Source organism: Electrona antarctica (assembly GCF_951216825.1).
Source record: "Electrona antarctica genome assembly, chromosome: 10".
NCBI lineage: Eukaryota > Metazoa > Chordata > Actinopteri > Myctophiformes > Myctophidae > Electrona > Electrona antarctica.
Window position 1 is genome coordinate 13,100,334 of NC_136791.1, and position 25,204 is coordinate 13,125,537.

A 25,204-nucleotide genomic window follows, 5' to 3' on the forward strand; every position below is an offset into this window, starting at 1 on the left:
GTCACTTGCAAATGCAGTGTGAATGGTCAGGCCAAAAGATCAGATTTGAATCGGATTTGACTGGATGTGAATACAGTGTATATGGGGCCTTAGATGATGTGGTCGGGTAGAACAACTACTGGTTGACAAGATGTATTGCATGGTGGTCAAAATGCAATTACATATCCTCCAGAGTTAAATTAAGTCTAGACTCTATAGAGAATGTAGAAGAATTGTTATTTTAACAATAATGTGCTATGGTAGGTGGGGTTCAAATGCCGAAAAAATAATGGACCTTGATATGAAAGGGGTTGAAAACCACTGTCTATATTATAGTGTTTCAGTCGGCAGGCTTTGTCAAGATGACAGCTAACAGTAAAAGACTTGCACACACACTATAACATGCCGGCAAACTGATTGGAACTTACTAGAAACCTGAGGAGTCAGCGATACATGCAGGAAATGAATATCCATGCCGACCACAATCCTTTTTTTACACCGATAAATGCTTGTGACTCTTCTAACCTTGAATCTCCACAGTCCATTAGACTCTCATCATCTGCCAACATGTGGAAACGGCAGACAAGCCATTATGAAAAGTGTTGAAATGTCCCCCTGCGGGATATAATCTTCACTGTCTGATATTACCAGTGGTTCTCGCACACAGACCCAAAAGGTAGTCTTCGAGAGACGAGTATACATGTGACCGCACACACTGGTAGCCAAAGTGCCAATCATTTATCTTGGGTCGCAGAGCAAAGGAAACCAACGTTTCGGCAGACAACTGTTTGCAGTTGTCTTTTTAGATGATTCTGCCTTGGGCCGCCACCACTATAAGGACTTTATTTTACTTTGATGTGCGTAGCATCCATTCCTCGTGCACAATGTCTCACACAGACGACAGACGCCCAGATTTTTTTATTTAACCTTTTAACCAGTAAACTAAAAACACATTGGGACAGAAATCTCTTTTACGAGTGGGAACTGGCCAAGAGGCAGAAATAAAATTTCACATCAGTGCTACTGCTACCACAATACATGGCATTACAGAATACAGACATAGTAATACAGTACATCTATGTTTAGCCTCCAGAATACCTAAAAAATACAATAAGAATCTACAAAGAGGTACAACGCTAAGAGACGCAAAAAGGATAAAGTGCTACATTATTTTAGAAATGTACAATATACATAAGTGAATAAATATGAACCTAGAGACCTCTCTGAACATGTGCAAATGTTTGAGTGTACTGTATGTAAGAGGTGATCCTTTTGAAACGCCTCAAGAGAACTTTCAAGGCCAATTTTAGTCTACTCTGCAGGTCGTTCCACGACCAGGGACCAACCACCCTTAGTTGAAAATGAGGGTACTACACACCGTAGCCGCAATTTGCAACTAGATTTTTTATAAGGGGAGTCAATGGAGGGTATTGCAACTCTAGATTCATCCCATTATAAAAAAAATCTAGAGTTGCAAATTGCGGCTATACACACCGTAGCTAGGTATTCAAATGTATTTATTGTCCATGTATTATGTATTTTATTTTGCCCCAGACTCTCATCTGAAAACATTTTTGTGCCAGGGACCCTCTATATAAGATTTGTATTGTTTGTGTTTGTGTTTCAGACCTATAAGCTCAAGCCTGTAAATGTATTTTCAGAAAGCTGTTTATACTAGAACTCTAGAAGTCAAAGGAAAGAAATAATAAAAATACAAAGAAAACAACAACATGACATCTGTTGGTGTTACAGTAAGAACCCGGCTTCCCATCATGCACCTGAAACCCAACATACATTGTGCATGGACAGTTGGACACGCCTGTCACGTGACCGGGCATAGCCAATCCTTTCAGATTTGCTCGTCGTCCAGTTCCTGTTTCAGCGCCGCCTTTAAAACCTTTTTTCTCTGAATCTAGACTGCATCCGCGGTGGTTGAACAGAATGCGGACGTTCTGGGCTCATTTCTGAATTTATGCTTACAATATTAATGCTTTTGAAGAGAAATAAAGTTGATGTCGTCATCTCTCTCGACAAAAATGTGAGCTTCCGCCAGAGGAATGGGCGTGGAATTTGCTTAAAAGTATTTATGAAAGTCCTACGATTTGTCACACACGTTACGGCAGTGAAATTTGTTCTCCGCATTTGATGTATTATTCTAAAACATTTCCCTCTTTTGATGCACTGCAAAACAGAATTTAATTCAAGGTTCACTGTAATTAACTACATTCCACCCCTCTTCTCTTTTATGATGTAAATTAAACATAAATAATTCATAGCATATGAATTGGCATATTTAGCATAGTTGTGAGTGCACAAGAGTGCATTTTGTAATCTACAGTGTGTGTGTGTGTGTGTATATATATATATATATATATATATATATATATATATATATATATATATATATTATATAATCCTTAACAATTTGGACTCCAGTGGCATCTGCACAGTCAGACCGGCTTTGATGCCAGTTTGGTAATTATTTCCAGATCAATCTGCATCTGAAAAGGACTCTGTCTGGCACCTGTGGTTTGGCAACGGTGTTGATTCCGTCGAGTAAAATTATGATGCAAATAGTTTGTAGACTTTAGAATAAAAATAAATAACTAAGCTGTGATGATTAACAAATAAAAAGAGTAAAATGTTAGGGAGGTACTAGTGGGGAAAAGATCCAGTAGAACTAAAAGACAAGTCATTTTATGGGGACGACCACCTGGAACCCCTTCAAGGACCAGTCTGGTTGTCCCCGGACCACTGGTTGAGAACCACTGGTGAAAAGGTATATCTGTGCCGTGGTGTAGTTTATTGTAAAGAGCTTATTTGTTTGTTATTTGTTGACAAAAGTATCAATATATTTGGCCTGGGCCATGGCTCAGCGGTCCAGGCACCTTGGCTGGTAACCCAGTCTGGCAGTGTGCCGCGGGTTCGACTCCCGATCCCGACGGCCTTTACTGCATGTCACCCCCCAATCTCTCTCCCCATTTCCTGTCAGCCTACTGTCTGTCCCTCCATAAAAAATATAAAATAAAAAGGCGAAAGCCACAAAAAATAAATACATTAAAGAATATATATATTTAGTCAGACAGTTTTAGTCATCGTAGCTTAGTTTTTATTTAGTTCTTTTAAGTTGTGTTCGCGAAATATTTCGCTCTATGGGAGGTTTTCCTTGCAAAACCGAGGTGCAGAACTTCATTTTAATGAACTCATCGCAGGACAGAACCTCTGCCCTGCGGGTTTAAGAGATGCGTGACGTCAGACGCCAAGACCCTGGGGGCTTAAAAGGGGGGTCTACGTCACCAGCTCTCATTCGCTTTCCTTCTGCCAAGAGGTACCGCAAGAATTTCTAGCCAAGTTAGTTTGGAGTGATTAACGTCTCGAAAATCGGGCAAGAGAAGGCCTCGAGCTCCGTGAGACTCTCCGACATCCCTGGATACTGAACTGCAGAAAGAAAAAGAATTTACACGCTTTTTTCCCTAGCAAGTTATTAGTTTGACAAGCTTCGGAAACTACTAGTTTTCTTACAGGTAAACTTGCCGCTCGAGCGGGAAGTTTAGCTCGGGCCGCCACCGCCTAAGCTTCACTTTTCAGCTTTTTAACTTTTACGACTAACTTTGTTAGCCTAGAGCTCCGGCCGCCAACGCCTGCTCTCTCAGCTTAGCTTTTCTCGCCGGGCCGCCAACGCCTTAGCGCCTAAACGCTAGCTTTTCGTCCTCGACAGAATGTCTAAACACACGTCGAAGACCAAGAACACTTCTGAGGAACGCCGTCTCCGTCGTGGACACGAGGGAAGACCCCAGAAGAGATGCGCCGTAGGAGCATGCGGCAACACGATGTCCGGACAGGACGAGCACCAGGTCTGTCTCTACTGTCTGGGCCTCGCTCATGCCCGTAATGCGGTCAACGGGGACGGAGCGGTCTGCTCCCCTTGCGACCACACCAACGACGCTACCAAGAGGTCTCGTCTCTTCCGAGTCAAAGAATACTTTGCCAAGTTCGAGTACGAGAAACCCAATGACCCGTGGCCGTCTGAAGTCCTGACAACCGGAGGACAGCCACGCACAGCCCCGAGGGTGAGATTGGACCATAGAATGGACTTCCCGCCGCTAGCACGCAGCACCCCGGCGCCACGTGCTAGCAACGCTACCCAGGAGCAGCCCGTCGCGGCCCCACGGACCCGCGCTCCAGCCACCGCCACCTCCTCCCAGGCCTCGGCAGTCAGGGCTGCCAACGCCCCCGAATACGAGGCTCTGGGAGCGAGGCCTAAAGTGACAACCAGGCCTCGCCAGCCAGACAGCGGGAATAACCTTCCTCCAACAGGGCAGCCAAAGCCCGCGGAGGTTCTTCCTCCCGCTCCAGTGGCCATACCTCGCCAGCTGCTCGTCAGAGCCACTATGGAACCCCCGCCTAAACGCGCAGCACGCCAGGATCCTTCCCCACCACGCTGGGCCGACGAGGAGGAGGAAGAAGAAGGTGAATATGTCCCTTCTTTCCAGGCGCCCTATGACGAGGATTTCGTTATCGTCGACGAGGCTAGTTACCAAGATTACGAGTACTACGACGACAATAATGATGATGGCCATGACGACGACATGCCCCGTCTCCCCGAGGAGGACGACGGCACCATGCAGGTCGAACAGCAGCAGCAGCCAGAGGCACAGGACCCCACTGACATGCTCATGGATGATTCCAACATCATGCTGCAACCATGAGTGGCATGAGTCCACCACCCAAAGGCTGAAGTGGGAAGGTAGGAATGAGAAACATCTCCCCCCCCCCCCCCCCCCCACCAAAGAAGCAGAGACTCCCCCGTGGTCTGGGCTTCTTTGAAACCATCACCAGCGCCTGGGAAAAACCCCTGGTGGAGGCAGAGTGCTCCTCCCGCAGCACCAGGGGCGTTATGGATGTGGTGGGCATGGAAGACATGTGCCTGAATTCTATGCCTCCCATGGACAAGGCCGTGGCTTCTTACCTGGCCAACCCTTCAGTCCCACGGGTGGTCCCCATGGACAGAGAGCCTACTTTCTCCACCACAGCAGACAAAGAGGCCTCCAAAATCAACAAATGGCTGCATGGCCACCTGTGCTTCGTGGCCAAAGCAGTCAATGCTGGAGCTCTCCTGCAGGGATCTGCAGAGAAGCTCCTCCTGGAGATGGGGAACACGTCCAAACCAGAGCAACTGGCTGAGCTCCGCGGTCTCAATCACGAGATGGCGTCTCTGCAGTGCGAAATAGCGGACCACACAGGGAAGGCCCTTGTGTCCACCATCCTACAAGAGCGGATGAGGTGGGTCAACCTGGCCCCCCTCTCCGACTCTGTCAAGAGGGACATGGTGGCAGGCCCCATCGCCCCTGACAGCCTTTTCCACGGGGCCCTTGAAAAAATGTCCATCTCCATCCAACAGGCCGAGACCTCCAATAAAACCATGAAGGCTCTCGAACCTCTGGCCACCCAGACCGCTTCCAGCCGCCCTAACAAGGCCAAGAAGGCGCCATGGAAGCCCAGGGCGGACAACAAGGGCCCGCCTAGGAACCAGGACCGTGGCGGGGACAGACAGCAGCAGCAGAGAGGCCCAGGACGTCCCAAGGCCGACAGCCGCCGCTCTCCCCCGGCCTACAAGAAGGACGCTCCCAGAGGACGTGGTTATGGGAAGCGTAAATGACCTGCCCGGCCGGGTTCAGAGGGGGGGTCAAGGCCGCACCCCCCCCTTCCTCCTACAGTTCAGAGGTCAACGCCGAGAGTAGTGGTCTCGGACCTCACTCTCGAGCCGAGGCTCAAATGTTTCAAGAGGGACGTACATGCAGATGCTGCCTCTCTACTAATCCCCAAAAATGTTGTAATGTGCAATTCACATGTGTCTGTTTTATTGTCAATAAAGAGAAAACAAAAAAACACAAACGACAATGAAACGAACTCTGAAGGGCATAGGCCCAAATGTGGGAGGCATAACCCGCTCTGTGCCAGCTTTAAAAGCTGTCACAGGCCAGAGCCGTCACGCCAAAATTTTGTTTCACTCTCTCACAAAGAGAAAATTAAATGGAAGGTCATCCCTCTACGCGCCCAGGCCACTAGAGGGCACCAGAGCCTCACAGACAGAGCCTCCCTCGAGAACAGGGAGCCCTCTGTCCTGTCACCTATCACAGTGGCGGAGCTGCGGGGCATCCCCGTGGATCATGCGCACTATAGCGACAGGGTACAGGCTCCAGTTTGCCTCGAAACCACCCACGTTCGAGAGAGTTATTTTCTCTCGAGCGAGTGGAGGGGCGGTGCACATTCTGCAGGAGGAAATTTTTTCCCTCCTAAAGAAAGGCGCCATTTCAGAGGTCTCTGCCAACCAGTCTCTCAACGGATTTTACTCCCGTTACTTTCTGGTAAAAAAGAAAGGCGGCGGACTCCGCCCCATTCTAGATCTAAGAGCCCTGAATCGTTTTTTGAAGAGATTCCGCTTCAAAATGCTGACGCCTCCAGTCCTACTGCGATCACTCCGCAGAGGGGACTGGTTTACGTCAATAGACCTACAGGACGCATATTTTCATATTCCAATTTACCCACCGCACAGAAAATTTCTGCGCTTCGGGTTCAAAGGGAGAGTGTACGAGTACAATGTCCTCCCTTTCGGAATGTCCCTAAGCCCGAGAGTCTTTGTGAAATGCACAGCAGCAGCTATAACTCCACTACGACAACAGGGCATTCGTCTAGCCACGTATATAGACGACTGGATTCTGTCAGCAGACTCTCCACGAGAGGTACTGCTACACACACATCTAGTACTCAACCACCTCCACTCACTGGGTTTTCAAATCAACCAGGAGAAGAGCATGTTAACTCCGACACAGTCTATAGACTTCATCGGTATAACACTAGACTCGATCTCATTCACAGCTCGCCCGAGCCAAGAGAGAATAGAGGCGATAATACACTCCGCAGCATCATTCAAAAAGGAACGTTCGATTCCTTTCCATGCATGCCTCCGGATGGCGGGGCTTATGGCCTCAGTGGTTCACATAATTCGCCTAGCCAGGCTGCATATGAGACCTTTCCAACGGTGGATGAATGCGTTACGCATACCTATGCACCGTCGCCACCAGAGGGTGATAGTGACGTCACAATGCGTGCTGGCCCTACAATGGTGGGCAGACAGACAGTCTCTCTCAGAGGGCGTCCCTATGGGCAGACCTCTGACCAGAAAAGTTGTCACCACAGACGCCAGCATGACTGGCTGGGGAGCCACGTTGGAAGGCACTACAACCAGGGGGATGTGGACAGAACAATTGCGCTCCTGCCACATCAACTATCTGGAGCTGATGGCGGTTTTCCTCGCTCTGAGGGATTTCGAACCGCGCATACAAGGTTGTCACGTTCTGGTCAGGACGGACAACACAACAGCTATGTGTTACATCAACAAGCAGGGGGGACTCAGATCCCCTCGCTTGCACCAATTGGCTCAGAGACTCACAATGTGGTGCGACGCACATCTTCTATCCATCACAGCATGTCACGTCCCGGGTATCCTAAACACAGGGGCGGACCTGCTGTCCAGAGGACCCCTCCGCTACTCAGACTGGTCGCTACATCCCCAGGTAGCAAACCAGATCTGGGACAGGTACGGGACACCCGAGGCGGACCTGTTCGCCTCAGAGCAGAACACGAAGTGTCCTCTCTTCTTCTCGATGGGGGGACCATCGACGCTGGGGCTAGACGCCCTAGCACACCAATGGCCCAGGTCCCTCCTCTACGCTTTTCCCCCACTGAGTCTCATTCTTCCCACTCTGGACAGAGTGAGAACTCAGGGTCTGATGGTACTACTAGTAGCACCAGCCTGGGGCGTCTGGAGGTCGGAGATAGCCCCCCTCCTCTACAACCAGCCATGGCAGCTCCCTCTACGGGCAGATCTTCTCACGCAAGCGGGTCGAGAAATCTTCCACCCTTGCCCCAAGGACCTAGACCTGTGGGTCTGGCCCGTGAGAGGCTAATGCTAACTGAGGCCGGCCTCCCTCCGAATGTTGTTGCAACAATTCAGAGAGCCAGAGCCCAGTCAACAATGACTCGCTACGAAACAGCTTGGCGCATCTTCGAGCAGTGGTGCTCAGAACGACCTAACCAGGTTATCTCATTCCAAGCTTCAGTAGTCGACGTCCTAACATTCCTGCAGGAGTTCCTAGACAGAGGACTAGGCCTCTCCTCAGTTAAAACCCACCTGGCAGCTATCTCAGCCTGCCATGTGGGTATTAATAACCAGACTGTATGGAAACATCCTCTGGTAAAGCAGTTTGTGAAGGGCGTACGCAGGGATCACAAGGTCAACAGGTCCCTGGTCCCTTCATGGGATCTGTCTCTGGTCCTCAGGGCTCTAACCACCGAACCCTTCGAGCCACTGCAGACTGCAGACCTAAAATGTCTTACGCTAAAGACAGCCCTCCTAGTTGCACTAACAACCGCTAAAAGGGTTAGCGATCTACACGCACTCTCGACCTCTCCAGAGTGCATGAGATTCGACGAAAGGTCAACCAAGGTCACCATTAAAGCAAACCCAGCCTTCTTACCAAAGAACGCCTTTTCAGTTTGTGTACCGGTAGATCTGCAGGCTTTCCACCCCCCTCCCTTCGCTACCGAAGAAGATAGGAGGCTGAACTGCCTCTGTCCAGTGAGAGCCCTTCGCACTTACATGGACAGAACAGGCCCCTCCAGGATAGGTCAACAGCTGTTCGTATCCTGGGGCGCCAGAACCCTGGGAAAGCCTGTCACAAAGGTCACTATCTCAAACTGGATAGTGCAGGCCATTCGCCTGGCCTACACTACCCAGGGAGTGGAGCCCCCACTAACACTGAGGGCTCATTCCACAAGAGGTATGGCAGCATCCTGGGCACTCCACAAGGGTGTCTCAATCCAGGATGTCTGTACAGCGGCAAGCTGGTCCTCCTCCTCGACCTTCGCCACATACTATAACCTAGATGTGGCAGCGCCCTCACTGGCGCACGCGGTCTTAGGAGCTGCGGCTGCCGCACCCTAAATGTACTTCAGGTAAGTCCATTTCATAAGAGCTCTAGAGGAAATAAGGCAGTAACCCCCCCTGTCAGCTCCCTCTATAAAACCCAAGCTGCCCAGGGCAGACTCCACCCTGCCCTATTCAGCAGCTCTGGAAAGACATGTGACAGTCTAAGACTGGCACCTTTCCACCCTGTGGGACCGGGCTACGAACCTAAGGTTCCCTAGCCCTTACTTCCTAAGTCCTAGGACTCACTTGGCTAGTTCAAGATACGGGAGTTCATAAGGTCCCATAGAGCGAAATATTTCGCGAACACAACTTAAAAGTACATGGAGGTTACTTTAGTAACCATGGTTCTTTAAGTAAGTGAGCGAAATATTTCGCTGAACACCCTTCTGTCTTGCTCTTGGCAGAAGGAAAGTGTTCGAATGAGAGCTGGTGACGTAGACCCCCCTTTTAAGCCCCCAGGGTCTTGGCGTCTGACGTCACGCATCTCTTAAACCCGCAGGGCAGAGGTTCTGTCCTGCGATGAGTTCATTAAAATGAAGTTCTGCACCTCGGTTTTGCAAGGAAAACCTCCCATAGAGCGAAATATTTCGCTCACTTACTTAAAGAACCATGGTTACTAAAGTAACCTCCATGTTTTTGTCAGTGAAAAAACGTAGTCGACAGACATTTTTCGTCAGTTTTAGTCGATAAAATTAACACTGTGGAATGGTCTGTCGTCCTCTACAAACTGAAAAAGGGAAAAGGAAACCTTGTGGAGCTCGTCCTCTCCCATTTTCTGGCAATTACTCGCATCACTAACTGCTGGAATGGTCTAACGTTCCAAAAACTGTCGTCTTGTAAGTGTGCCATGCCATTGTAACAGTTGTGCTGTTATAATGCCTATTCAGTTCTTATGGACAGCACAAAGGGGGACATCTCAGGAAATGAGCCATTAAATGGCTGTGAAATTGAAAGCAGCTTCTCCGTATGACTGGATTTCTCTTCCTGGTCACTTTGCTGTGAAGAGAGAAATATCTTTAGCTTCTATTCAGACGCCCATCACGTTTATGTTCTGGTGTTGAGCAGCACTATTGTTGATGTTGACAGCGAACTCATAGTCATAGTCTTTTGAATACAATTCCATTTAGTTTATTTTCTTTATTTTAGTGATTCAAATGTTTTAGTTTTAGTCTAGTTTTAGCCGAATAAATATAAGCTTTTAGTAAACTAAATCTAGAGTTGAGTTAGTCGACTAAAATGTATTTTGCCCGGCCATGATGGTGTCGTAATGGCTGACTGTACACTTGGTTGCATGCTGAAAATAGCCAATCTATCCAAGCTTGTAGATCGGCTATTTTCAGCATGCAACCAAGCACCATACAATGACTTATAGAGCACCGAAGTCTGTCACTTTCAGTAGAGGGCGCCAGTCCACAGTTTCATGTATTTTTTTTTGCATTGAAATCCCCATAGGAGCATCATATAAGAACTGTGTTTGAAAAATAAACCGATCATCCCAGCCTTTCTGTCAGGAGGGTGGTTGTGCGTCGTTAATGATAATGATAATGATAACGTTAATTCATATTTGATACAGCCAGTTTCTGGAGAAAATGGAATTAATGTGGCCGCAAAAGCCTTTAAACTACAAGGGTATGAAAGCAATGTCGCTGCTAATATACGTCACGCCCTGCTGTCAACACATTGCGTTCCTGAGATTAACATGTCAGTTTCTGTTGTGCGACGGGCAGCTGCAGAAACCCCGCCTATTCCGGTAGACATTCAGTCGATTCATCAGCATCCAGTCGATGCTTCATATCCATATGAGTGAAAAGGCCGGGAAGATCGGTTTATTTTTCAAACACAGTTCTTATATGAAGAGATCTAAAATCCCCATATGGGGATTTCAATGCAAATAAAAAGTACACAAACCTGTGGACTGGTGCCCTCTACTGACAGTGACGTCAGGACTTCGGTGCTCTATTGACTTGTCTTTTAGTTCTACTGGATCTCTTCTCCACTAGTCCCTCCCTCTCATTTTAGTTTTTGCCAGTGAATCGCCAGTCATACTTTTAGTCCACAAAATTAACCCTGGCTTCAGATACCCATCACATTCGTGTTCTGAAGTTGAGCAGCAGTCGTATTGGCAGATTGGCAGATAAGAAACTGGCAGATCATACCGGGGGAAACTCCCCTCTGTCTGGTGATAAGAAGCAGCCTGCTCACTCCTCATGCATTGAAGGAAGCATGGCTCAGTCACTGTTTCACCTGGGGGATTACCTTGTAATACTTACACCTGCTTTATTTGATCCATTCATTCCCTTTGCTGTTCATGACCTTATGACTTTATCAACAAACATCCACCACAAATGTTAGAGAAATTTACCTTTTTTTTAGATTACATCTTTCTAATGCAATTCATCATGATTCCTATGAAATACTATGGCTGGAAACCCAGCTATTCTCTTGTTATGTGGTTCACGTCCTTGACCATACCAGCCTCTCTTTATTGTCCCGAAGGGTATTCATCTTCACAGGTCTTCACAGGTCACCCACAAAAAAACAGTAAATAGTACAGAAAACATTACACCAAGACAATAGAAACACTATACAGAACCATCCTATTGGCGGGGCAGGTTGTTTAATGCCGCAATGGCTATCCCGATCAATCTTTTTTACGACGACCTTGTTACTGTGCTTAACAGCACTGAGCAGTTTGTGTCATGCTTTTTTCATTTGGACATTATTGAGCGATTGTTACACAAAACAAACGGACAAGCACAGTATACGCAAACAACAACAAACTAATCCCCTTCTCCCTCCCCCTCTTCCACAACGAAAAATACATAAATATGTTAGAAAGGATCAAGAATTATAAGCAGGCGGCTAAGAAGAACCTAACATCCTATGTATTTGATGTATTTCCATGTGTTCTTGCTTTCTGTAAATCGCTCTGGATTAAGAGCGTCTGCTAAATGCCTAAAGTAATTTGTAAATAAATGAACAAGTGACAAGAAAGAAAATCAAATGCACACGCACGCACGCACGCGCACACAGGACAAAGGGGGTAAAAATAATAACTCCATTGTACTCGTTTGAACACCTTGTCACAGTTCAAGCTTATATTCCTGTTAGTCAAGCTTATATTACTGTTAGTCAAGCTGAATAGGATAGCAATATTTTGTATGTGCACACATCACAACCCCACTGACTGAAGGTGTTCGGCCGTGACCGGCTTTTACTCAAGTTATCTGTTGTATTGCATTTTCTGTAGTACTGAATCGTTCTACAGTGAAATGTTTACTTCTTGGTCTTGTGGCACCATTTTACTACTCATGTACGTAATGCTCGTCTTGTTTTCCCTTCCTTTCAGTTGACAGCCCGCTCTCTACCAGCTGTGCAGTCTGACGAACGACTGCAGCCTCTGCTTAACCACCTCAGGTAATTTCCAATATTAGGAAAAAAATCACACCCATGTGAACTGAGTGGTGCAACTCCCCCCTACCTCTCTCTCTCTCTCTCATTAGCAGGCAACAGTGCAGCACTATCTCTCTCTCTCTCTCTGTTTCTGGCACAACAGCGCCACTTTTGCCCCTACTGGTACTCATAGTAACATAGTCACATACATAGTCACATAGGTTAACATGGACATTGCTGTTCCTTGGAGTGGTTGCACCACTCAAAAATAGTGGGCCTTGATGTAATGGCAAATTTTACACTTTGTTGCATGCTGAAAAAAACCTTTTGTGAGCTTGTAGATCGGCTATTTTCAGAGCCAAACATAAAAATACTTGTCTTTTAGTTCTCCTGGATCTCTTCTCCACTAGTCTCTTCCTAATATTTTGGTCTAGCTTATATTTGTTGACAAAATTGTCAAATATATATATTTTTCGTTTTAGTCGACAAATCAACACAGCTACTATGACCATATTGATGGGATCTCCATACATGGGCATAAAAGGGGCACGGACAGACGGATATCATACTGCTATTTGTGCATTTATCTCCATATTTGGGGATTTGTTGATTTATATATATTTTTGGAGATCCCCTGATCCGACTGACTACACACCGGGCATGGCACTTCCTTGGGTCCAGCCAAAAACATGGCCCATTGCCAGAGTTTGTTGTGGGCTTTACTCTGTGTAGTCTGTAATGAAGAGCAACACATTTATTTTCTTAGGCCTTGTCATGCTTTTTGAATTGATTTTTTTTAGAAACTAAAGAAAAATGTCATTCAATTCAGGGTATTTAATTCAGTTGCTCCCAGACGACCGGGATTGTGCACCCAATAAGAAAATGTGACCCTCACTGGCTCACTCTACCAGTCATACTTTGCTCAAAACACATTTTGATTTATGTTCAGTCGCTGGAAAGTCTTTATTTTATTTGTTGTTTTGCACTCTAAATAGAGATTCAGCAGTGTATGGTCAGGATGTGCACGCTAGGGCTTTCACTTCTAGTGATTCTTACTAGTTGCCTAGTTTACTAGTCGACTAGTTGTTTAACTAGGCCTACCTATTATGTAATTTTTTTATTTCTTTAATAATAGTTACATTTACTATAACTAATAGGTGACTATAACTATAATCTAGCTGATCTTGAGGCCTACAAAAAAGGGAAGAAAAAAAAACGTATCAACTAGTACCAACAAGGTTGACTAGTGGATTTACTAGTCGACTAGTTGAATAGTCGACTAGTTAGTGCACGCACATCCAAACAATTCAATGGGTGCTCGAACAAATTAGATGCACTGAAGAGAAGTGGGAGCACACTGTTTTGAATGCTTCCAAAATAATGTATTACCAACAAGCGGTCAAAAACAACGTTTTGGCATATGTGGCCTTTGTCGGGTACTGTATACTGAATGCACTGCTATTCAGTATAGAAATGCACCATTTAGTAAATGGTCTACTAAGTCTACTAAGTCCTGTCTGTGATGCCTGGCTTCTTGATACGTTAGCACTTATTCGAGGAACAAGTGTTCCAATTTAGCTGGCTCTTTAGCCATTCAACTCTGCTTTATCATTGCTCTCATGGCTCTCGTCATCTTAACCGTGCTGGTTTTGGTTGTAGAACACCACTCCACCACCAATGCTTACATTTCTTTAACCTGTTACTTTACTTTACTTACTTTATTTGTTTATTTGGACAGGACAATGCATATTAATGGACGTCACATGGACGTAAATACACCGGATATAGCACAGTTGCTAATTTTCATCCGCAGTCCTCACAAAGAAACACAAAACGGAAAACAGACAGGCAAACAGTGGAATACGTTTACATAACATTACATAGGGAACACAGCAGTTGCCGGTGTGGTGATATTAAGGTTGTGCACGTGTGCTCAATATCACATTATTTACGGTATTGTTAAGGGGCCCCGGACTTGACATGGCACATTGCCAAACATGCAGAGTTTTCTGTGTTTACGGTACTTTAAAACATTTGAGTATGGCAACTTTCAGTATGAAAGTTGTGCATTCGTTTATACATGAGGCCCCTGTCTGGGGAAGATATGAGTGTTACACTCTTGTGGTGAAGCTCATTACTGTCAGGTGAAAAGAGTGTACCATTGTGTATTAGAGGAGACATGTGGTTGTCTACTCTTTCTCTGCTTCATGGGTGACTTTAAGAAAAAGTATTTTTAACGGTTGTCAGTCTTGTCACCAACTTAAATGGCAGCCTCTGTCACAGGGATTTGCCTCTTGTTTCAGCCATTTCCCTTAATAGCTTTGCAATTAAATCCTGACTGTCAACAGAGGACTTTGGTGTTCTTCTGCGGTGTTGGCTGTGGTGGCTTTTCAACCGTTAGACATGGTCTAACGTCTAATGTAATGTCTAATGTAGTCCGATATTCCGAAATTGCAAGCATTTTGAATATCGGAGATGAATTCATCTAATAATATCTATAGAATTTGATTTAGATGATTGTATGTATCAATTTTTCAGAATTGTAGTTGATTATGTTATTACATTTTCCCCTCTAGCCATGCCTATGTGGGCCAGGATTACAGCATCCAGAAGAGTGTTGGGAAAATCTCCTTGGAACAAATTGATGGGGTGAGTTTACATTGACTGCTGAATCCTGGAACAAATACTTTAATTCTCTTGACTTTGCCACTAAGGCGTTAGTGACATTCTAAAAGGCCTGTTCACTTTAATTGGTGCTATAAGGATGTTGTACGGTGGTATGTAGTACCCATTTAGTGTGAATAGATTAATTACATTGTTCAAGCATCTCACTCCAACTTGTGGTACGGACAGTACCGGTTAACATTATACTTTCTACTATAAGAACTTAGACTGCTTCTCCTATGCCCATTTTTGTGCAGTGCCCATTGATTAGAAAGTGTGTTCAGTTCAAAACGCATTTGATTATGTTAATGGTAATGTAGCTTATTATTGTATTTGCGTAAGATGATTACCTGTTTATGTTAATATAGTTACAATCCAAAATATAATGCTGTAAAATGATTTAGGCTGCATTTGTGTACCCGCTTGTCATTAATGCATAATGCAAACTTGCATTGAGATTGTAGCAATTTGCTGGGGTAAGTGCCAGGGTGCCAATCAGAGTCTCAGTCTGACAAAAAGGTTTCAATTATAATACCTCCAACAACCGTACAAGGGACTGACACATAATTATATCAACCCCTGAACCAAACAATAAAATACACAGTACCATAGAAAAGCATAAAGAACACACACGCACGCACACACGCAAGTTTTGATGTAAAACAAGTGTCCATATACAAATCAAAGATAGTGACAGTTTTTCTAATTTCAGCCTCAGACTGGTCCAGTGTTGCACTTTCTGATCGCTTCATTCCTAGAATGGTGGCTCTTGCGGTCGCGGATTTGATTGACAGTTCATGGTGCGTACCGTCCTGCTCGTAGATCGCACATGCACGGACACGCGGATCTGTGATGATGCTGTTGTTGAGCGCAGCAGTTGTTGTATCAGGCGCCACCCACTTCAACTGTAATCCTGATTCGCTGGCATAGATCATTAAGATCCATCCAGTCGGACCGCACACCGAATCCAGCGGCTTTAATGTCCAATTTACCATTCGCCTTAGTCTTGAATCCAAGGAACTGCGTCTCATTCTCCAGCACGGGTGGTACTTTACGTTGGTAAAAATACCTATAAATAAAAACCTAAACATTTAAAAGAATTGTACATGTGCAGAGAGATAGCAGCAGTTGAGTACATACTTCACAGTTGATCTTAGTTTTTCTTTTTTTATGTATGTAATTATAATGCGTGCGTATGTGTTGTGTATGTTGAGGTAGTGGTTGTATTAGTCCAGAGTCAATGGGAACAGAGTAGGGGGAAAGCTGGTAGAGAGTTCTGCTTCCTGACAGCCTGATGATTATTGACTAAGGTGTACATGTGTTAAGTAATGTTTAATTAATAGGTGGTGAAATACACACAGAGGCACACCCATCATAATATAATTTACTTTCGATATTGATTTATGTTCATACAAATGGTCAACTTCAGTGGATAAGGTACAGTTCCACGACACACAGATACACACACGTCACAGATACACATACGGCACACACACACACTCACACACACTCTTTAAAAAATATGTATTTGAAAATGCACATGTGTATTCTTTTCTGCCCTTCCCTGGCAATCAGACTCTCGCACGACCATTCCCAGATCTTTTCTTTTTCCTGATGTTGATCAAATTAAAAACATTGGTACAATTGTACCTGACTTCAAGGTGTCACCTCTTTTGAAACAGATGGAAGCATCGACTCGAAAACCTGATGCTGCACAAGCCAGTGTTTGTAAGAAGATGTCATTAGGTTAATAAATCCCTTGCAGGGCTAGAACTCCATTATCTACTGGCAGTACTGTGATCAAACTAACAAACTATACCTCTTGATAATTATAGAAATACCGTACACAACACACTACGTTCAAATAAGTTGTAGATTTGACCTTTAACTTTATTGGCACTGTAGCATAAATCTTTACAGTAATATAAATCATTCACATGCATAGTTGCATTCTGTATCAGAATCCAGGGAATGATTGAGAGCATTTAATTCCATTGTGGGTCTAGTTGGTTCCTGGTGAAGATGAGGGCAATGCAGCCAATCTAGAAAGGAGTACACGCCTTGGAATGATCGGACTTCATCACTATCTTAAAAGAACAGGCCGCTTTATTCTCAATCAGCTCACAATTTGCAGGAATCTCCATCGTGGTGCTTGATGGCATCCTATGAATGAAACAGAGTTAAGATATAAGTAACCTGATACCAAGATGCCACCATCAAAATATATAAGCACACAATCCACACAGTGAAGAAGTTTGATAATGCGTTATATGTTAGTGAGGCGTAAGGGATTTGATTGAGTTGGAAGGAGAGACAAAATCTTACTTGTTGCAACAGCTCATGCCTTGCATTGAACTGTAACAGGAGCATGCCAAGCAGTCTTTAGTTGTCCAGCGAGAGCCAAAGGCGTGCTCCTTGCTGTCCTTATCCACACAACCTGAACACAAAGAAAAACACATAATATAATACACCTAGGCTACATATCCAGGTCTGACGAAGTGTCGCTCTGCATAATTATGTGTGTACTGCAGTGGTTCTCAAAGTGTTTAAACTGTTATAAACCGCCTGGAACCCCCCCCCTCCCCCAATGTCCCATGGGGGTCCCCAGACCCCACTTTGAGAACCAGTTTGGTACATTTTGAGTCAGACGGTCAATGTGTAAACTTAAGGGATATTTCACTTTCACAAAATGTTGGGTCATTTCATCGTCTACTCAGGCTTTTGTGGACGCTCCGGACAGTTTTGTAGTTGCTTAATTCAGTATTTAGATATTTGATATTCATTTTAGCTGCCCCGGCCCCTTCCTATACAAACTTCAAACTCCATTTTTACCATGATAGATTAATTGAAAACACCTGTCCTTGGTTCTGGTAACTGATGCTGTCCTTCTAATTTGTGAGGGGGCCCTGTTTTTCCATTTACTTGTTACGACAGTGTTTCACAGTAGAAATAATGATTTGGAAAATCAGTAAATAACAATAAATCGGCTATATTCAGCGAGCAACACTGCTCAGACTGCTGTATGATAAAGTATAAATTAGACGTCTTCTATTCCAGGGGTTCTCAACGTTTTTGGCCGGGGACCCCCGCCCCCTCCCGACCCCCAATATAAATTGACTGCTACAATAACCTTAAACCACAGAGTGGCGCGCTACGAGCTTGTAGGTCTGCTATTTTTGAAAAATCGTGAACATTTTGGAAAATAATTTGGGGACCCCCTAAAATAATTTGGCGACCCCCCGAGGGGTCGCGACCCACGGGTTGAGAACCCCTGTTCTATTCCACTGTTGACATATGCATGCATGGGGCTGAACTCACCTGTTGGAGGGTGGTTTATGTCGGTTATCTCTAGCCTCTGGAAGAAGCACTGACACTGACACAGCACAACCAGACCCAGGAAATAAACAATCACTGGGAGGGAATTCTGAAATAGTACATCATAAACATATATTAATAATAATAATTATTAGAGGCAAGGAGGCAACCAGGTGCTCAGGAGGTGTGCAGGTATAAAACATTTAAAAATAGTAAAAAGTGCTCCTGGGATCAATCGGGATAACACATCGATATAGAGCAAAGAGATCCGGGCACACTTAATGTTAAAAGGAGTAAAACTTTATTGAACCGACATGTTTCGACCTCGAAACATGTCGGTTCAATACAGTTTTCCTCCTTTTAACATTAAGTGTGCCCGGATCTCCTCTTTGCTCTATAATAATTATTAATAATACAAGCTTGACATTGTATACATCAATTTAAATCAGCTCAAATGACAACAATGGAAATAAGTAGAAATAAGCCATTTGTGTGATCCTTTTGACAGATAATATATGCATTCAATCAATCAATCACTCACTCAATCAATTAATAACCATCCAACCAAAAATAAAAATGGGAAGACAAATCTGTGTAAATAGAACTGTCATCACCAGACTCACAATGCCAGGTATGAAGTACAGTACTCACCATCCTGAAGATTGATGTGACCTTAGGAGCTGAAGTTACTGAAGTACTCTCCAATACAGCCTTTATATATTGTGTGTGTGTGTGTGTGTGTGTGTGTGTGTGTGTGTGTGTGTGCGCGCGTTGCCCCCAATCTTGATCATTATTGAAACAAAGATATTACTACAGACTTGTATTTGTCTTAACCCATTTTGGGCGGGAACCCCTTTTGGTGTTAGCATTATGTTATGCTTCAGCTATTGAAAAATAGCAGATCTACAAGCTCATAGCTTGTAGGTCTGCTATTTTTGAAAAAAACGACTGACATGGTAACATAGCTTTTTCAGAAAACTGTCAGGATGTAGAAGTCATTTTTAGAATCTGATCTCAGGTCAAAATGCGTTAAGGTGTGGAAGGGCCAGCTGGTAGCCTAAGGCAAATACTCAGCACTGGGCACACCCTGTTGAATCACAGTATTAATCATATAAGTAGCCATGGGGACCAACGCTCCCAGAGTCATGTGGTCCATACTGTAGTTCAGGAGTCTGTTCCCTGTTTCTTTAGCCTGAGGCAGCTAGCTTGCCTTGATGTACAAGTGCACCACCTGCTAGTATGGGAGAATCCAACCCTTGATGCTGAGTGCATCATGTCTGACCAGTGCCGAAGTTTGACCCGTTTTTATAGTATAGTTTATAGATTACTTCTGACGGAGTAATGGTCTTTTTTCATTTCATTACTTTTTATGATGCATTAAAAAGGTCTTAAGGGTCGGTCCTTTGTCATCTAAGACATCACCTGTCTGAACCCGTCTTCTTTTCTCTTTTTTTTTATGGAGTGCCGTGATTTTTTTCCACCCTAAAACATGATCATCAGGTCTTATTGTTATATAAGGAGGTATAATTTTTTTCAAAAAAGTATACAGTATTTGTTAAAATGTTGTTTTTATGTGGGCATGCCCACCAGTTCTTTAAGTTTGCCTGGTGGGTGGTGATCCACCTGAACTGAAGCCGCACCCACAGCTGTAGTTGTATGATAAAGGGGGAGGGGCTAGGGGAGGGGCTGATAGTGTGATGTCACTATATTACTGTTTATTTCATTGGCCCGTTTGACTGTCAAGGGTTCAGCCTCCAGGAAGAAACCCTAAATACAAAGTTAATATACCATTGCACATAAAAACGACTCCAGGGTGTCTAATGAAGTACTGTTACCTCATAGACACATGGAAAACTGGAAAAATACAAAAATTGTGGCACTCCCTCTTTAATGTTTTATCCCACAATTTTGTAACCCATTTTATCTAATGTAATCCTGGGCGCTACACTTCCTCTGCCAACCTGGGGGGGGGGGGGGGGGGGGGCAGCGGACTGACCTCATGCTTCCTTCTATGCATGAGGAGTCCAAGCTGCTTCTTTTCACCTGACAGGAGAGTTAACCCCGGCCGGACGTAGCGCGTGGAAGTTACTCAGTTATTCAGTTTGACCAGTTCCTTTCCCCTCCATCAGACGCCCCGGCTGGCCAGGGGGAGGTAGTTTAGAGACCAGGATTACTGCATGTTTTTGTGAGGGTACCTACCCTAGGAGACACGGGGAGAACATGCAAACTCCAGACAGAAAGGCCCTTTCGCCAATCCCACCTCGGAACCTGTCTTCTGTCTGAAGACTACAAAAGTGATGTATAGAATGCACTCTGTTTACCATTCCTGCTGCTTGTGCTCCAGAGTCCTCACATCGATCATGTGGCTGTTTGTCTTCTTTCAGCTGGCGGCCAAGTCCTACCCGCTGTGCATGAGGCAGCTCCACCAGGCGCTGAGAGAGAACCACCATCTGCGGCACGGCGGCCGCATGCAGTACGGCCTCTACCTGAAAGGCATCGGCCTCACACTGGACCAAGCTCTGCAGTTCTGGAGGTCAGAGTTCGTCAAGGGCAAAGTGGATGCAGACAAGGTAACCAACCAATGCTCGTTAGGTAGCATTGATTCTGTAACTAGACCTGTCTGTCTGTGTAGTGTGTACGTCCTTGTGCAGTGGTAAACGTCTGTGGAGAATGTGTGGAGAATGTCTGAAGAGTGCAAACTGACTGCACTGAATATGGCTGGGGTTGCTATGGCAATCAATTGGCACAAATTGCACATGGGTATGGGGACTTGGGCTCATTAAGTCCACTGGCAGAGCCAGAGACTTTTCTGTCTGTTCTGGACATTACATTACATTACATTACAGTCATTTAGCAGACGCTTTTATCCAAAGCGACTTACAATAAGTGTATTCAACATAGGTAGGGAACAAAAACTACTAATCACCAGAAGTCTTTAGTGCATTTTCTGCAAAAACAAGCAACCAAGAGTATACCTAGTGCTAAGGTAAAAGTGCAATATATCAGCTACCTATTTCCTTAAACAGATGAGACAAAATAGCTAAATCAAATGAGCATGAGCTAAAACAATTAAGTGTATCGACTAAACAAGATCCAATAAACAATACAACAATAGAAAACAAGCGTTCGTACAACTAGTTAACAACAAGTAGGTCAGGCAGAGAGGAAGGGTAGTGTTTCCTGAAGAGGTGGGTTTTCAACCTGCGGCGAAATATGGGCAGTGACTCTGCTGTCCTAACATCAGTGGGGAGTTCATTCCACCACTGTGGGGCCAGAACAGAAAAGAGTCGTGACCGTGTGGATCGGCCAGAAGGACCCTTGAGTGACGAGGCAATCAGTCGCCCCGAGGTGGCAGACCGAAGTGGTCGGGCAGGGGTGTAGGCATCGACCATAGCCCGGAGGTAGGAAGGAGCTGTTCCTTTCACTGCCCTATAGGCTAACACCAGGGTTTTGAACTGGATGCGAGCCGCTACGGGGAGCCAGTGTAGAGAACGGAGAAGGATGGTTGTGTGGGACAACCGTGTATCTGACCAACTCAAGACCAGGCACTGCACTCCCTGTGGTGGTGTGGAACGCGTGTGTAGAATTTGAAGTCGGTGGTGATCAGGGTCATCAATATGTCCATACACAGACATACACAGTGAGTACATGTGTAAAGTAAATGTGTACTCTGTGACCTGCAGACACACACACACACACACACACACACACACACACACACCCAACCATTCCTAACGTTTACATCTTGTACTATTAAGTTGATTGTGTCATGTTGTGTTTGGGCTGGTTGGAACACAGAGTCAAAGTGCTGCATTTGTGTTTTTATTGTGTCTACTTTTAAGTACATTCCACCGACTCAGCAGCAGCATGAGCCAGTGTCTGTCCATCTACCCGAACTTAGTTTTTTTTTTCCTCGTCATACTACTATCCCATTACTCTTACTGGATAAAAGCCTCACGGCAAATACTCTGGCAGTCACGCAACGACACTCTTCAAAGTGTCCCATTTCCAGGGTGACTGGGCTCCCTCCGTCTACCCTCCCATGTGTAACTGGAATGTGGGTAGCGCGCAGAAGTCCAGCACACGTTCCCATCGCGGACTCCTGTGCTGTGTGCTGCTGACCAGAGCAGAGCTCTCAACGTTGATGTATGTGTTGTGTCAGCGGCTGCACTTTGTGGCAGGCTGAACAAAGCGTGCTCATTAGTATGCGGCAAGCAGTACGGAAAAAAATGGGAGGCAGCGATGCTGAAAGGGAGGCCTGGGGGGGGGGAACTGGGGGGTTAGATGTAATATTAGACGAGAGAGAGAGATGGAATCAACTTGATCTATACATTTGTCTTTCTGTGGAGGCTTGACTATTCATTTTGGACGAGTGTCTACTTCCACGACTTGTGAGTTTAGCATTGCCTTTGGGTAGGTCTTCTTTTGTTTTCCTGATGAGGTGAGATTAATTATACTGCAACTGACACTAATCTGTTAAAATTCAGCACTAGGGGCGCAACTGAGGTCCGCAGGCAAGGGGCTCCTAAAAACTCACACTGCGAATTATGTCACGAAGGGTGATCGGGCCTTCGCCATCCGAGCACCTAAGCTCTGGAATGCGCTTCCAGAAAAAAATTGCCTCACTGACTCCCTTACACGTTTTAAAAAACCCATGTTTCAAAAAGCATTCCTATAAATAACTTTTTTTTTGTTTCCCCCTGCCTTTTACTGATGTTGTTATTTTGATTTGCTTAAATGTTTACTTTATATTAAATGTTATTTCTTGTTTATATAAATAAAAAAAGTTATTAACTGGTAGTCAAACTAATCGATTTTACCCATTAATAAAATATAGTAAAATAATTCCTTTTCTATATACGGTAGCAAAATACATATCTAAAGCTCACATTGCTTTTTTTCGTGTGACACCTACATCATGTCTGATGAAGTAGAGTAGACAATGGGAACTAAGTGATTCATCAGAGTTTCAAGTCGATTTGTTGTATCAACCGAAATATATATACAAAAAAAATGCACCTCTTGATTTGATTAATTGAAATGGTTAATTGATTAATTGAGCTTATGACCATAATTATTTGATGACCCTATCAATAAGGAAGCACATTGTCAGTAAGATGCTTAAGGAATACACATTCATTTCAGTTAACTTTATTTAATTTAACTTCAGAACCTCAGAGAATTTGGATCTGCACTGCAGATCAAAAAGTACAGATTCAGTGAGACTGTAGGCAGGGTAAACACAGGAGCAGTTTCTGCTGATGTGTGCTGTGGTTGCCCACAAAGTGCCCCTAAACATAAGGACTAAGTTGGGGAACAGACTGCTTACCTGTCTAGCTATTTTAAAGTGAACGTGCAAAGCACAGTTCTCATCTGAGAAATGCTCACTTCCATCACAGCAGCGTTGTTGTGACCACAGGTCACAGTTAACTATGAAATTGTGCATTTCCCGTCAGTCAGTCACTATCCCTGATGTCATTAATATTAAGCCCATATATGGGAATGCCCCCATATCTGGTCATGCCTCGTGACATCACGTGATGTCATTAATATTAAGCCCATATACAGAGATCCCTGATGTCATCAATATTTGCCAGCAACTCTACATCTCACCTCAACCCCTTAGATCTCCATATATGGAGCTGACCTGACATTCCATATGTTGATCCTTCCCCATCCATCCTTCCTCTTTGATGTCTCCCTTTTGACCGATACCTGTCCATTCTAACTTTAGAGGGGCCTGCCCCAAAGTTATTAGTGCAGCCACGCCCGGCAGCCGGCGAGAACTAGAGTTCTCAACATGCCCGAAAATGAAGGCCTACCTGCGCCCTCATCAAACCCTGTACACAAGACACTGCCCCTGCTGCCACCCTTAGATCTCCATATATGGAGCTGACCTGTTCTGACATTCCATATGTTGATCTGACCTCATCAAACCTTGTACACTCAAGACATGCTCCATATATGGCCAGTACAGAATTAATTCCATGTTGATCTGACGCCCCATGCTTTCGCCTTTATTTAATATTTTTTCTAGAGGGATAGACCGTAAGCTGAGGAAATGGGGAGAGAGATGGAGGGGTGACGTGCAGTAAAGGCCGTTGAGATCGGGAGTCGAACCCGTGGCTCACTGCCAGACTGGATTACCAGCCAATGTGCCCAGGCCAACAGTGTTGATTTTGACAGTCGACAAAAGAATAATTTTGGCAGTCCTCGATGGGGTTGTAATGATTGATTTATACTTGGCCGTGTGCCAAAAATAGCGTATCTACAAGCTCACGTGTGAGCTTGTACATAGGCTATTTTCGAAGCGCGACACCCATTCACAACCAAGCATACTGTAAAAGGACTTGTCTTACTTCTAAGGATCTCTTCTCCACTAGTCCCTCCCTAACATTTTAGTCATAGTTTTATCATAATAGCTTATTTTCTTTAGTTTTCGTCAGTGAAAAAAAGGTTTTCTGAATTTGTATTTGAGGAATACGTTAATCATTGAATCATTTCATGTTTATCTTCAATAGTAAACTAAGCAGTGAATCTAAGGAAACAGCATAGTACCCCAGTGCGGTATGTGTTACGTACCAGAGCTGTCTTATTTTATAGATATCAAAGACTTGTTGAAAACATTTGCAGAACTGTCCCCAACTGAGTTGGGGACCTCCGTGGTGGAAAACTACATACACTAGTGTACTAAAACCTTGTGGCGTTTGATGCACCTGTAGTTGCAATTCTGTTGCTAATTTGGTGTCAATGAAATATAGCAACCTATTTGTTTTCCCAGGGTTATTGAAATATGAAATGTGTTTTCTGCCGCATGTGTGTGGGTTGATGATGCCATATCTATTGGAGTAATATCAACCC

General features: G+C 44.7%; 1 protein-coding gene across 1 annotated transcript in view; it reads left to right on the plus strand.

Moving 5' to 3' along the window:
• Nucleotides 1–25,204, plus strand: part of prim2 (DNA primase subunit 2) — a 60,695-nt gene that overhangs the window by 19,629 nt on the left and 15,862 nt on the right. Inside the window, exons 8-10 of the mRNA XM_079512273.1 lie at nt 12,321–12,388; nt 14,941–15,013; nt 20,728–20,913. Coding sequence (XP_079368399.1) covers nt 12,321–12,388; nt 14,941–15,013; nt 20,728–20,913 — 327 coding nt within the window. The remainder of the gene's footprint in view (nt 1–12,320; nt 12,389–14,940; nt 15,014–20,727; nt 20,914–25,204) is intronic.